The following is a 16,062-nucleotide window of genomic DNA, read 5'->3' as shown; positions in this document are numbered from 1 at the left end:
GCTACTTCCATTACCCTTGTGTTCTATTCATTTGCTCCTCCTCGCACGAATCTTAATTACACAGGACTAGAACCTGGTCTTAGTGAAAGGCAGACTTTCAAGTTTTAGCACATAAAGGGCTTAAGTTAACCCAAACTGTACTGAACGTCCATTCTTTCAATAAAGCCAAACCTCAAGTAAGATCTAGTGTCTTCTTAAAAGGAAGAGAGGAACTCTGATAGTTCTTAACTTTTGTGGGTCATGAAAACCACGGAGAACCTAATGGAGGCTGGGGGCCTTCTTGCTATAAAACTGATACAAACATAAATGTATATCTATATATTTATTTTCAGGGCATCTCCATACACCTTTGGAAGACTCCCTGATGAGAGCTCTTGCACTCTGGGGAAAGTCTGTGAAAAGGCGGAAATGGTACAGAGAAGATTCACATTCTGAAATACTTACATGAAGTCAGACTGAATTTTATGGGACCCACTGGCCATAGACTTGAACTCAACACCTTCAAGGTCAATATCTTGAGGTAAGCACCATTCCACCATGTTCCCTGTGGGAAAGGGAGGTGACAAGTCAAAAGTAACAAAGTCATTCAAAGAACAGGACGTAGACCAAGGGCTGAGGGCGTACAGCTGCCCAATCAATGCACTGCTGGCTCAGCCACCAAGATGCTCCAGTGGGTCACCTCATCCAGCGCCCACACGCTGGCAGAGTCCCCCAGGTACTCCGACAGCCAGGAGACAGGCCTTAAAGGAGCCTTCCCCTCTCCAGGAGAGGAGCACATTCTTTCTCGTGAGGACATGGTCTTGGGTGCTCCATTCTGCTCAGCCACTTCCAAATGTCCTTCCTTTCATGGCCTCACTTCCAAAGGCATGTTTTGTACCTCTGCCCCAACTCTCTTCCCTAACCCTTTGAGATCTTGCTCCATCTTGTCTTCCCACAGCTACTGATGACTCTGACAAACCCCGAACCCTTCTGAATTCTCATTGTCACTGACCTCATTGTGGCATTTGAGAATTCCTCAAAACTGTATTCCTCTTTTGCCTTGATTCCCATGATAGAATACTATTTTGGTTTTTCCCCCCTACTTCTCTATTTAGGGAGCTCTGCTTCCTTCCTGAACTCTCCCTCTTCTCTCCCTAGGTGAGGCCCATAGCCAAGGCTCAGCCTTCAGTTCTTTGCTTCCAGAACCTTGGGGCTCATTCACTCATCATAAGTTACTGAGTTTCTACTGAGCTGGATGTTGGTGCTACGAAGTCAAATAAGACACAGTCCCTGACTGCAAAGAGATTAGAATCTGGAGATAAACAAGGAGACCATGGATTAGAGTCCCAGGGGATACACACTAGGAGAGAGGAGAATGTGAGCAGTGATGAGCATCATCAGACTGAATCAGAGATTCGCATGACAGCACTGTTACCAGCTGACAGAACACTATGGAAGATTCTCCACTGTCTTCTTGCATTTTCAAAAATTTTCAAAATAACAATATTGAGCTATGTGTGAGAGTTCATTTTTATTTTATTTCTAACAGCCTCATTGAGATACAATTCACATACCGTACAGTTTACTCACTTAAAGCAAACAATTCAATGGCTTTTAGTATAGTCAGCTGTGTGATCAATCACCACATTTTCAACTTTCTCCCATTTTTAGATCCGAGGAAACAATGAGACGAACAGAACCCCTGCTTAGAGTCACCTCTAACCAGCTAAGCTGGTGCGCTGCAGGGGGCTGCCAGGAACTAAGGTTCAGGGGCGCCTGGGAGCCTCCGAGGGTCAAGTGTCTGACTTTGGCTCAGGTCATGATCTCACGGTTTATGGGTTCAAGCCCCCACAGGGCTCTGTGCTGATGGCTCGGAGCCTGGAGCCTGTTTTCGATTGTGTCTCCCTTTCTCTCTGGCCCTCTCCTGCTCGTTTACTCTGTCTCTCTCAAAATGAATAAATAAACTTTAAAAACAAGAGCCGAGGTTCCAGGCTGGGCCTGGACTTCCTCCATGAAGCTGGACCAGTCACCTGATGGGAGTGAAGCAGAGCAGTTAGAAACGCACGTGGGCCAGGCTAGACTCAGCTTCCAGGCTTGGTTTTGTCATCAGCTGTGTGGCCTTTGGTGAAACCTCTTGGGTCCTTGTTTTCCTTATTGTAAAATGAGGGCCATTCAATCAGTGAGGAGACTGGCTCACCTGTAAGACTGCTTCTAGCTTTTAATTCCCAACTACAATGAGGGAGAAAAATAATTTAACAGAAATTCCTGAGTATCCAGTACAAGAGGGATACAGATTCCCTGAGGACAGAGGCTCACACACTTCCCTCGTGCTGTGGCACCTGCCCCAGCCTAGTGGGAAAGAAATGTGTCAAATGACCCTTTCGAAGGCAGAGAAAGGTGGGAAGAGTTGGGGGGTGGCGAGGGCAGCAGAGGCGGCAGGCCTTGGGGTGACCCGCCCAGGAGTGGGCAATGGCCCTGAGAGTGTAAACAGGGGTGGGAGGGATTGCGGCATTTTGTTTTAGAACAAACTTCTTACTAACACTCCAAACCGTACTTTCCTAGGCATCGGAAATGCCGTGAATAATCCAGCTCACGGTGCGCTCAGATCACGTTCCGGGCATCAGAGAAGACGCATATCCAGTCTACCTACATATGATCCAGCCTCCAAACATGGCAGACGTCACGGAGGGTTAGCCCACCTCATATTCAGAGCCTAAGATGCTTTCAAGTAGTTTACTCTCAAGAGCGGAATCATGACTAACAAAGAGCTAAAACGAAAAGCATGGAAAGGGGAATTAGGATTTTATAAAACAGAAAGATGTGTGTGTCCAGGTTAAAGACAAGGAAAAGCAGGCTGCACATGGAAAGAGGGGTGGACCTGGGGATAAACTATTCCCATCTTCCCCCTTCCATGCACATCTACTATCTTTGTGGTTCGGTGGCTTTCTGCCTGTGCAGTGCAAAACACCCATGGAATGCACTGAAGGTGCGTGGTCCCCTCCTCATGGTGCACAGGGATTCAGCTGGTGAGCTCCTGCTTTGGCCTGTGTACACGGCCCTGACCCCTTGTGATCGGAACAGGTGGCTGGTCTAGGGAGGGACAGCTTGGGACAGGGCTGCTGCAATCCCCTCAGGTGGACTCCTCACCTACCCAACCTACCTCTTCAATTATCTACTGCCTTTTCCCTCGCTACCACTCTGTAATGGGTTCAGAGAGCTCTAACACTGTTTCTTTCCTCCAACCCAATGGGTCTGTGAGTGCTCAGTAACTTAAGACTCTAATTACTGGGGTGCCTGGGTGGCTCAGTCGGTTGAGTGTCCAACTCTTGATCTTGGCCTCAGCTCAGTCCTGGGATCAGGCACCACACTGAGCTCTGCACTGACAGTGCGGAGCCTGCTTGGGATTCTCTCTCTCCCTCTCTCTCTCTGCCCCTCCCCTGTTTGTGCATTCTCAAAGTAAGCATTTAAACCAAACAAACTTTCATTTACCAAATTTTTTTTTACTGACACCTAAGTAGAGAAGAGCACACAAATTGTAACTATAGCTCAGTGAATTTTCCCAGTGTGCACACACTTGTGTGACCAGCACTCAGACCGAGAAGGAGAGCATCACATGCACACCAGAAGCCTCTCTCTGCCCCTCATTAACGCTCTCTTAACGGGAATTATTATCTTGACCTCTAACACTGTAAGTGGGCTGTTTTGAAATTTATATCGATGCAATCATAGTTCATATTCTGTCCTCTTTTGCTCAGTATTATTTGCAAGATTCATTCATGCGGACCCAGGAAGCAACAGTCTGTTCATTTACTACTTCCATCCTATGCATGTAACACAGGTTATCTATTTAACTGCTGATGTGCATTTAGCTTATATCCAACTTGAAGCTATTACAAATAGACCACTACAAAAAGTTCTATACTTAAGTCATCTGGTGAACGCATGTGGGGTGGTTCTGTAATATGTCACCTTGGCTAGGTCAAACTACGTTTCTCATCCCTTCCTTGTGAGTTCCAGGTGGGATGGGGAGGCGGGAGGGAAGCAATAGGCATACTGTAGTCTCATCAGAAGGCTGGAGCAGGAGCACTAGGCAGCTCATGTGCATTGCTGCTCCTCTGCAGACCCCTCGATGCTGGGGTGCTGGAGTCCAGCTCCTGCAGGTCCAAGGTTCCCCCGAAGGATGATGGTGTAGGCCAAAGAGAGAGTGAGGGAGCCTTGCATTTCGTTCTGATCACCAGACAGGCACCCCTGCCCATCTGGCAGGCATCTCCACCTTGTCTGGTTCACAAGGTTTATTTATGGCAAAAGGAACAAGGACCAGAAAGAGCAGTAAATGATTTCCCATAGATACGTTTTACAATTTTAGCCACAGGCACTCATGCTGTCATAGGTATTTTTACAAAACCTCAGGTCTAGCCTCAAGGAAGCGACCTTTAACCAAGAGGCAAACAGCATTGTTTAGTAAAGGTCAGTTTTTTTATGAGTAAGGGTCATTAGGCTGTTTATCACTCTAAGAGAAATTTCCCAGAAAAACAGGTTCTCAGGAGATATGCTTGCTCTCATAGTCCTAAAGATGACTGATACATTTTATCACAGTAGTGACTATCACAAGGGCATTCAGGCCCAGAAGGTATCCAGTTATCCCTATTGCTTAGGGGAAAATTATGTGTTGCATTAGGGTGTATCTAGTTTACTTATCTTTTCCCTGACCAGGTGCAGTCACGCCTCAGGGACAGGGCGTCTCAGGGACAGGGCAGGGGGACAGGCAGCTCCTGACACTAATTAGCAAAGCATTTTGAGGTTTGGTGCCCAAGCAGAAATGAAAGTTTCAAGAGGGTAGATTTTGGGAGCTATCTGGGGGCAAAAGACCGTGCAAACTTGCCGTACCGTGACCAGGAATTTTCACTCTACCAGTGAGTTCAAATAGCTCCCAACACTGGGGGACGGGGGGTGGCAGCCAGGCCTGCAGATGCTGGACCCACCCTCCCCTGGATCATCTTTCACCTTCACGGACTCCTAAGCCAGGTGTGTTTAGTCCTACAATGAAGGGCGTCAACTTCATCAGGACACCCACATCCTTAAAGCTGGAGGTGGACTGACCCGGGTTCCTGCACATCCCCCTGAGTTCCAGCTTCTCTCCATCTTCCCAACTATATTCTCTTCCTCCATAACTGCCCGCCCAGTAGAGTCCCAGGCTCCCTCCTCAGGCAGAACCACAGCAGCCTTACGCCTGCTGTCTACCCAGCTCTCATAAGGGCGTTAGATTAAATTCTTGCAAGAAATCCCTTTACACATCACCTAGTGGTTCTGTTTCTTCGATTAAACTTTGACACAATATGCACATATTTCTGTGGACATCTCCAAGAGTAGAATTACTGTAAAAATGTCTACATCAGGGCTAAGAAATCTTTAACAATTCCCAAAGCAGTGTTTCCCAGAGCTTTTGTTGACGGGGCTTCTGCAAAAAAATAAAGCACATTTTTAAAAAGGGATTTTGGCTAAATTATCTTAGGTTAAACAAGGATAGACACATTTCTCTACTGCAGAGCTTCTCGGAGCCTTTAGTGTGTTAACTCTTCTTTGTGAACCTCTATGAGACCTTAATGTTTCCAAAATTTACTATTCATAGCAAGTATCCCATGTACAGCCCAGAAAAGGGGGGTGGGGGTGGAAAAGCATCTTAAGGAACTAATTTTACTGAAAGCATTTTTTAAAAAAAGAAATGCTAGAATACAAGGAGCTGCAAGTTGACCCTCTCTATCCACTATTCCTTTCTTCCAGGGAATAGAATCTTCTATATTAAGCTTGGCACATGGCCCTCCAAATCACAAGTATGTTTCTCAGGATCTCCTTACCTGTAGGAATGGCGACATGAGTCAATTCTGGCCAACGGGAAACAGACAGAGGTGAGGTGTATGGTTGCCAAGAAGTACCATAAAAGGCAGGTGTACACTGCCCCTTCCTCCATCCTGCTGCCCAGCATGTGGACGTGGTGACAAGCTGTCATGAAGCTAGGTCCCTGGATGACCCCTGGGGTCTGAGCCAGCATTTCAGCCCTAGCCCAGCTATCTCCTGTTGCATGAAAGAGAAATAAACTCCTATCTTGATTAAGCGCCCATTAGTTTGGGTCCCTGGTATTCATGGCAACTGCCATGTGTTACTTAGTGCAGCTGAGCCAAAGCCCCCATTCCTCAGCCCGGTTCTCAAAGCCGCCATCCTGGTTCCTCAGTGCCTGCCCAACCCTCACTGTACAGACACTGGCACACTCAGATGGAGGGAATGACATCCTGGTAGTGACATTCTTAACTTCTAGACGGATGCAAGTCCCTTGGGGGAAAGTTCCATCAGGGTCAGGCTGGCGAGTCATGGAATGAGCACGGGTTCCAGAACACCGCTCTGGGAATAGTTACCTTTATCTGCTGACACTCTCCTTGAATGAGAGGAAAGCAGATGAAGCAGATGAAGCTACTACGGTCCTCATCCCCGCCCATATTAATCACTGTCGTGGATGTCTAGCTCCGCAGGAGACGGGACTTTTTTTTTTTAATGTTTTTAACATTTATTTATTTTTGAGAGACAGAGAAAGAGTGTGAACCAAGGAGGGGCAGAGAGAGAAAGAGACACAGAATCCGAAGCAGGCTCCAGGCTCTGAGCTAGCGGTCAGCACAGAGCCTGACGCAGGGCTCGAAGCCACAAACTGTGAGATCATGACCTGAGCCGAAGTCAGACACTCAACCGACTGAGACACCCAGGTGCCCCAACACAAATGAAGTATTAGAGAATGTTCTGAGCATAGGGAATTTCACATTTCCTTATGTTAGAGATCCAATGCAATCTCAGTCCAAATTCCAACAAATTATTTGTGGATACTGAGAAGTCAATTCTAAAGGCCCCAAACAGCCAATGCAATACCAAAGAAAAAGTCAGAGGACTGACACTACCCAATTCAAAGATTTACCATGAAAATCATGAAAATTACAGTAATCAAGACAGTGATTAGACAAGATTAGACAAACAAGATTAGACAAACAGATCAACGGAACAGGATACAGAGCCCAGAAATAGACCCACACAAATATAGTCAGCTGATCTTTGCCAACAAAGCAAAGGCCATACAATGGAGAAAGGATTATGTCCTCAACAATGGATATCCACAAGCCAAAAAAAAAAAAAAAAAAGAATCTAGACACAGACCCTACCCTTTTCACAAAAAATCAATTCAGTATGAATAATATACCTAAATGCAAAAAGCAGTATTATAAAACTTCCAGAAGGCAACACAGAAGAAAATATAGGTGACCCTGAGTTTAGCAATGAGTTTTTAGATACAACACCAGGAGCATGACCCATGAAGGAAAAAATTAGTGTGTTGTATTTCATTAAAATTAAAAGCTTCTGATGTGTGGAAGACACTATGAAGAGAAAAAGGACAAGCCATAGACTGAGAGGAAATATTTGTAAAGAATACTTGATAAAGTCTTAAATCCACAATATACAAAGAACTCCTAAAACACAACATTTAGAAAATATAAACACCCAATTTAAAAAGTGGGCGAGGAGCGCCTGGGTGGCTCAGTTGGTTAAGCATCTCACTCTTGATTTCAGTTCAGGTACTGATCTCAGGGTCTTGAGCTCAAGCCCCATGTTGAGCTCTGTGCCCAGCGTGGAATGTACTTAAAAATATATTAAAAATGCATAAAAGATCAGACCAGTCATTCTACCGAAGAAGATGTACAGATGGCAAATGAGCATATGAAAAACATGCACAAAATCACATGTCATCAGGGAGTTCCAAATCAAAACAAGATACTTCTCCACACCTATTAGAATGGTAACAATCCTAAACATGGAAGACACTAAATGCTACTAACAAGGACATGCAGTGACAGGACGTCTCAGTCATTGCTGGTGGGAATGCAAAATGGCACAACCACTTTGGAAGACAGTTTGGCATTTTCTTACAACTAAACGTATTCTCACCTGATGATCAGGCAATCAATGCCTTCGCATCCATCCAGGGTGTGAGAACTGAGGTCCACACAAAAGCCTGCCCATGGTGTACAGCAGCTTTATTTATAATTGTCCCAAACTGAAAGCAACCAAGGTGTCCTTCAGTTGGCGAATGGATAAACAAACTGGAGCGTCCAGACAATAAAATGCTCTTCAGAAATAATGAGCTAACAAGCCACAAAGACATAAAGGAACCTGAAATGCACGTTGCTAAGGGAAAAAAGCCAATCTGAAAAAGCCACATACTATATAATTCCAACTCTGTGACATTCTGGAAAAGAAAAAATTAATAGAGATAGTAAAAAGATTAGCAAATAAGGAAGGATGAGTGGGGGGAGCACTGAGGATTTTTAGGGCAATAAAACCCTTTCTGTAGGATACTCTTATGGTGGATACATAACATTGTGTATTTTTTAAAATTTGTTTTAATGTTTATTTTTGAGAGGGGGAGAGAGACAGAGAGAGGGAGAGAGGAAGAGAGAGAGAGAGAGAGAGCGCGCACGAGCGGGGGAGGGGCAGAGAGAGTGGGACACACAGAATGTGAAGATACACAGAGCCCGACACAGGGCTTGAACTCAGGAACCACAAGATCGTGACCTGAGCCAAAGTAGTACGCTTAACCAACTGAGCCACCCAGGCGCCCCACATTCCAAACCCATAGAATGTACAACACAAAGAGTAAACCCTAATGTAGACTATGGGCTTTAGTTAATAATCTCTTATCAATATTCGTTCATCAGTTGTAACGAACATGCCACACTAATGCTAGATGTGAATAATATAGGAAACTAGGTGCAAAGGTGGTATATGGAACTCTCTGTACTTTCCACTCAGTTTTTCTGTAAATCTGAAACTGGTGTAAAAGAATAAGTTTATTAATGAAAAAAAAAAAGAAGGTAATTGATCAATTAACCTAGGTGAATTACCGCAGGCTGGTAACAATATTGTGATCATATAGGAAAATGGCCTCATTCTTGGATTTGTACTGACGTATTCAGAAATGAGATGCTATGTCTGCAACTTGCTGTCAAATAGTTCAGCAGGAAAAGATAAGCACACCTATATACGTAGACCTTTCTGCTGGAACACTAGCTGAATTTGTTCCAAAGCAATTGATACATTCAGGAACCATTTGATTCTAGGGGATTTTCTGTTTGCCGACACGTGATTTTGATCACAAGGACCGCAATGTGAATGCAGAAAACTGCACCCAGACGGAAATACACAAGACAGCCCTCCGCCCACCACTACCATACTCCCACCTCAAACACTCACACGTTACCTTCCTCACAGAGTGCAGAGCCCAGACTATCACTGCTAGAGCTCCTGCTGGCCATCAAATGGCACACGGCCCTGCTTCCATTCATTTCACCATAAATCACAGGCCCAACCCTTCCAACACCCACCTTCCAATGTAAAAACCCAGGTTTGTGTTAAGGTAAAGCGCCAAACTTTGAGTCTTTATGTACCTCTTAATTAGTTATCATATATGTGTAAAATTGTCCTGCCATTTTAATTTGGTTCCTGCCTTTTTTAAAAAATGTGTGTGACAGTTTTTGAGTGCTGTGCCCTGACCCCATTTTCTCCATAAACCCTGTGACTTTTACTGTGACTCTTTCACAGCATAGTGACTTCTAGGAATGCACGTTCCATATTAGAGCTGAGTTGTATACACATAAAGCAAATATGGCAAAGCGTCCTCAGATGGGGACGGGCTCCAAGTGTTCACTGTACGATTCCTCCAACTTTTCTGAGGTTTAAAAAACTTCAACAAATTGGAGAACATAATTTAAATAATAGGGATGTGAAAACACATAAGGTAGGCACAAAGGACTTGGCAAAAGGAAAATAAATGGAGACAATGTGCACTAAATAGGGTTATAAAGAGGCATCATGGCTAAAGATCCTCCTTCCTAGAAATATTACACCACTCGCAAAATCTGGAAGCCAGTTTACATAAAAAAACCTTGTAGAGACTTAAAGAAAAGTGATTCTGTAAAAATAAAACCCATTGGATGCCAGAAAAATCTCCCACTGAATGCTAGCTACCCCAGGCTTGGTCTTCTGACTACTACTGGCTTCCCAAATACCCTCACCACACTTAGCAACTCAGCCAGGAAGCTGGGGCCTGGAAGGATTCTACAGGACTCATCGGTGGGGTAATTGATCAAAATGAGAGGAGTCGACAATGACAAGTGCTTTTCCCCCTTACTTTCTCTCCTTTGCAACAGCTCATGGGCCTACCTGGAGGCCCGGCCTCGCCTCTAGCTGCAAAGACAACCTATGGGGAAGGGCCACGTGAGTGCACGAGGGTCACACGTGGCCATCTGCATTAGGTACATCCAGCTGGTCATTCAATAAATATTGGCAGAACATAACCCGGCAGCCAGTGCCAGGGGCTGGGCTCATGCAAAGGCAAATATGTATGTCCCTGTGGAAAGGAACTTGGACTCCCAGCCCATTGGGCGGGTAGCACAGTCATCCAGGGGAGGCCAGAGGGCGAGGCTGAGCCTGGCTGCCGATGGGACAGATGGTCTAAGGCGGCCTCTCCACTGGGCAGAAGGTCAGCCGGCCAGCTGTGTCCCGGGCAGAGCCTCCTCGGGCTGATGTTTGATCAACTGCGCAGAGCAAGACCTGCTCTATCCCATTGACCACAAACAGGACCACCTCTGTCTTCTGTTTCCGTTTACATGTGAGGGGGTTTCGGCAACCGCCACCTCTCTGCAAGAGCAGACGTGGGCTGTGACTGCTGCTGCCCGTTACAAAACTCATCTCAATATATTTGAAGTAGATGGAGCAAGGATCTTAAAGAATCGCTGACGGGAAACACGTGACTTTCCTTCCTCCTCCTCCCTCCTGTTGGGTGATTTCCAATCAAGAATTTCCTCTTGAGGTCTTTCTATCAGCAGCAGTGGCTGCATCAGCTCCTGGTCCTCTTATAGCTCCTTCTGACCTCAAGAGCAGAGATTTGCACCCCCTTTTCCCTCCCCAACATATGCCTTGATTTTTTTTTTTTTTTTTTTTACCCATTCCATCTCCTCATCAGCACAGACACAAATCCTAGTTCCAGTTGGGAATCAAAATGAACCTTGTCTGGGGAAGAAAGGCAAGAATCCAGGGGTACATGTGCCCCCCCCACCACATTCCCTCTACAGAACCATTTCCTTGGAAGGTGGGGGGTGGTCACCAAATGCCAGAGAAGAAAGAAACCTCAGAGGATTATTTGGTTCAGACTCCAAACATCAGAAAAGGAAATAGCTTCTATTGACTTTTGGTCTTCAATGGTCTTAATTTTTAAACCACCTGGGGTGAGAGTATGTGCAAAGTAACCATCAATATAAAGAAACTTGAGGCAGGAAGAAATCAATCCTGGGGATTTCAGGTCAGCCCGAGGCCAATCCGTGGCTGAATTCCAATGAATTTTAGGTGGAAAAACCCTTCCATTTCACAGACTGTATCGTGTGACCCTGGGCAGTGGCGTGAGGAGACCTGGCTCGCCTCTGCGCTCTGCCCTCTCTGCTCTGTGACGTCAGGGCATCCTCCCCTCTCCCCCCATTACAGTGATGAGCAGCATCAGAAGGATTAGAGAGCAGGTCCCCGAAATCCCCCACATAGTGGGGACCCAGCACCTGGTGGGTGTTATGGTTCCTACTCCTGCTTGACCTTTTTTATTTTTATTTTTTTATGTTTTTTATTTATTTTTGAGAGACAGTGTGAGCAGGGGAGGGTCAGAGAGAGGGGGAGATACAGAATCTGAAGCAGGCTCCAAGCTCTGAGCTAGCTGTCAGCACTGAGCCCAACCTGGGGCTCGAATCCACGAACCACAATCATGACGTGAGCCGAAGCCGGATGCCTAACTGACTTAGCCACCCAGGTGCCCCGACTCTCTTATCTTTAAAGAAACAGAACTCACAGCAGATGGCCACAGACTGACTTTTCCCTGAAAACCACAAGCAGGTGAATCACCGACAGCCAGGCAAGGCTCTGCCAACGTGGGATTAATGAAATTAACCACAACTGCATTCCACAGACATCTGAGGGAACTCCGGGAAAGGACGTGGCAGTTATTCATTCTCAAGGACCTCCTGGTTGGCTGGCAGAACCGGCCCTCTCTTTGCTGTCTGAGCTGGCTGTGCTTAGGACTGTTCTTTGCATCTTGAAATTACATCTCCCATCTTCCATTCTCACTCGAGTCTGTCCCTTCCCCCACCACGGCTGGAACTACTCACGATGTGCACGAGTCAGGGGACTTGGGCAGTGCTCCATGCCGGGCCTCGGACACCACACCTAACCTTAATCCTGCCACGTCCCCCACCCCCACCCCAGTCTATGCTGTGTAAAAGAACATGTTTGTACTGTGTGGAGTTTTGGAGACCATATGGAGATTCAAGTTCGTGTGTCAGTGATCTTAAATACATAAACGTAGGAGCCTTTAGACTCACTAAATGGAACAGGTGTTTAGATGTAACTGAGGCGGTGGCTAGTGGTTGAGGAACACGTAGTAATCATTCCTCATCAGGAAGAACAAAGAGGTGATCTCAAAAACCTCAGCTCGCCCCCCCTCAGCCTTCCCCTGTGCCCCCCGCAGCAGTCCAAAGCAAGCACACAGCACACAGGAATTACCCCCCCCCCCCGCACCCCACGAAATAACTCAGGCTGGGGCGGGGGAGTCTAGTCATTGAAAGCGAATCTCTTACAAGGGCAGGTGCCTGAGTGGCTCAGTGGGTTAAGCCTCTGACTTGGGCTCAGGTCATGATCTTGCGGTTTTTGAGTTCCAGCCCCACATCAGGCTTACTGCTGTCAGGGCAGACCCGCTTCAGATCCTCTGTCCCCCTCTCTCTTCGCCCTTCCCATGCCTGTGCTCTAAAATAAACATTAAATAAAAATAAAGTGTACCTATTATAAAGAAACAGTCCAATGATTCACGGTGTCCAAAGCTTTACCTGCTGCAGGCCCACACACAAGTGGGCAGAAAAAAAGAAAATTTTACTAGAAACTCAAAGAACAAAATAAAAATTAAGAATCAAGGGCTTGAATAATGGGTTGAATACAATGAAAAAGCAAGATTCTGGCTGCCAAACCCTCCCACCTGGCTTGCATAGTAAGCATCTGGGCCTGGTGTCAACAGCAGCTTTGTAGCCCAGATGGCCAGCACTGCCGTCCCAGGGCCTCCCTGCTCCAGAGAGAGACTGAGTGAGTGAGTAAATGGAGAGAGAGAAAGAGAGAGACAGACGGAGACAGCTTCTACTCCACTTGAACTTGAGGTCCTGGTCCTCACGTCATTTTTAGATCTGACCACCATAATTTTCAAACCATGAATCCAATGGAAATCACATTCATTACGCCTCTACCCTCTTCTCTGATTCTTCCTTCAGACGCCCAACCCGAAACTTGTATCCAGAAGGATGAAAGAACCACTCTCTCGTCGCCATACACCAGCCTGCGAATCCCTCAGCGTCTTCCCGCTGGATGCGTGTGCCCACGTGCACACCCACCCGCACCCTAACTAGGACGGCTCCTCCCTCACACCCTCTTACATCCGCTCTCAGCACACAGGTCACCAACACCCTGCGGATGCACCACAGTTGTGGATTCTCACCTCCCACATCTTCTCTCTCGCCCTCTTGTGTGCACACGTGCCAACAGTTACTTCCACCAGGTGGGACTCTGATGAAATGGCTAAGGGCAGGGCAGTAAGTGACTGGGCAGGTCAGTAGAAGGGAGGGGCTCCTAGGGAACGAAACAGGACACAGGCGGAAGAAAGATGGGGGGAGTGGGTCGGTAGGCAGGCAAGAGAAAAAACTCCGGACAATCTCTCCCGTGTGAGAAGTTCTGTGATACGTTCTGATTTTTTTAAAGAAGCCAGTAATTGCCTGACTATTTTTGGTGTTAAAGGCTAAGGAAGGGCAAAAGTCTCGGTGGACCAGGTGGACCAAAGTTACTAGCATTGCGCTCTAATTCGACAGAAGGACATGGACCAAGATTCAAGAGTGACACATAGCAGATCAGCCTCAGTAGCAGAGTAAGGACACTGTACTGAACCAGGAGACAGGATCCGGTCCGGTGATGTCTCCAGCTCCCTGGAGAACTGAGGACTGGCATCTCACGTCTCCTGACAATGACTTCCTCAACCACCAGACAAGGGACACAGTAGGAGCTCTGAGCCCTAGTGCTAACCTTTGAGTATCCAGGAACCTCAGCATTCATTCATTCCAGCTTCTACGCGAGGAGATGCGCCATATTACTTTCACGTTACAGAGGTACTATCAGTATCTTTACAAGATGCAAAGTGCCATGCTGGACTGGGATTGATGATAAAAGGGAGGTAAGTTTACGGGCAGAGAACTGCAGCTTTCAAAAAAACAAAAACAATAGCAACCAAAGCTAAACACACATTCTCTCTTCCCCTGTCCCGTCTCCCGCTCCTTCCCTTCCTCTCCATTCTCTGGACACAGTAAGGATGAAAAGTTGGGGGCGGGGGGGCAGAGGTTCACACACTGTGGTTTAGACAACTGGACTTAGAGCCAAGTATGTATTGGCTAGTTAATATGTCTAAATGACGTATTCATCCTCAATCTGCTTGCTCATGGGTATACCCATGCTAAACTGGGTATAAATGATCAAATTAGAGTGAGGATTACAATTATATGAAACCCCATGATAGTAAAATGCCTGCACAAAGTGTCCAAGTGTCAGTTACAATCCCTTTTGTCCACGCTAACCTTGATTTGAAAACGTTACATATTTACACCCTTGTGGGAATGATTATTCCATATACACAGACCCATCCAAATGCGGTCACAGCTGGGGCTGACAAGGCAGGGGGAGGGTCCCAGTTCTGCGGTGCTTTTTAATTCTATCAACTGCATCTGTGGTTAGTGTGGGGTTTTTGTTTTCCTCCTTCCCCTCTTTCTACCGCTGCTGGGTCTGACCCTGCAGTATTCTCCCACTGTTTCTTCTAGTCAGCCTTCAGCATTTCCCACAGTCTCATGCCTGCATCTATGTACCTGTAGGTAATGGGACAGGGGATAAGGGTATTATTAGTTACAAAGTATCTGTTTTTATTTACCAACCAGGATTACTTTGATCAAAGCAGCAGTTGCTGAAATTACTGGTATCCAGGAGTCCCATCCATACCAGTCAACCAGCAATTGTTAAAAAAAAAAATTGAAAAATACCAGTATGCACTCCATGAAGAAGGGGTTAGTACTATCTCAGGAAACTTGTTTCAGTTCCATGTGTATGTATGTGAGTGTAGTGACCACGATGTAAAATTAACTTCCAACAGTGGGTCACACACAACCAAAAAAAGTTTGAAAGCCCCTGGGGTAAAGGCCAAGGAACAGACAGGAGTCTGAAAGGCCTAGCGCCCTCCACCAACTATCTTCCTATTCTGTGCTATTTCCTTCTGCGTCTTGCTGGTTTATCATCGCCGACCCTAGTTAGGTTACCCCGCCTGGACAGTGTGTCTTCTGCCACCTGAAGGTCCCAAGCCTTTCTCCTCCGGGCCCATGGCCACCCATCACGTTCTCGTGAATGAGTTCTGCAGCTCATCCTGCAGAATCACGGAAGGCGGCATTTCCATTCACTACTCCCGTCGCCCAGTTAGGGTCAGAAATACCCGGGTTTCCTAAGACCCCAGAACCAGGAATACAGCACCCCTTCCTTCAGTGCTGAGAGCTGCTGCTCCGGCTAGAGGCCCCGCAGCGACCACCTGAGGCTTTCCGAGAGCGCGGAATTTACTCACTTTTGAACCCCCACTGAAGTCTTTCGCCGCTCATTTGGCCACTTCCTCCCTGGTTAATTAAGCTCAAGATTATTTTGGATAACCCTTTAATTCTCCAAACAAACCAAAAGTCTACCAGAGGAGCCTTCTCCTTTAATCCATCTCCAGCTTAATCCCTCAGTTCTATCCCTTCACGCTCCCGGCACTAATTCCTCAAAAGGATACTGTCAGAGCAAGTGAACTTGGCCGCTTGGAAAGTTACGGTGCCTGAAGTGACTAGGAGCGAGGGCGGGGAAACCCTGGAAGCTCAGTACAATCGGCTTCAGGACTTCACCTGGGGAGGGGAG

The 16,062-nt window shown here is 46.6% G+C and overlaps 1 protein-coding gene across 1 annotated transcript in view; it reads right to left on the bottom strand.

Moving 5' to 3' along the window:
• Window positions 1-16,062, bottom strand: part of DENND11 (DENN domain containing 11) — a 45,268-nt gene that overhangs the window by 28,826 nt on the left and 380 nt on the right. Inside the window, exon 2 of the mRNA XM_029922488.1 lies at window positions 445-544. Within this exon, the coding sequence (XP_029778348.1) occupies window positions 445-539 (95 nt within the window). The 5' untranslated portion in view covers window positions 540-544. The remainder of the gene's footprint in view (window positions 1-444; window positions 545-16,062) is intronic.

This window comes from Suricata suricatta, chromosome 2 (assembly GCF_006229205.1).
Source record: "Suricata suricatta isolate VVHF042 chromosome 2, meerkat_22Aug2017_6uvM2_HiC, whole genome shotgun sequence".
Taxonomy (NCBI): Eukaryota; Metazoa; Chordata; class Mammalia; order Carnivora; family Herpestidae; genus Suricata; species Suricata suricatta.
Note: the sequence above shows the minus strand (reverse complement) of the source record. Positions and strands in the feature narration are given on the sequence as shown.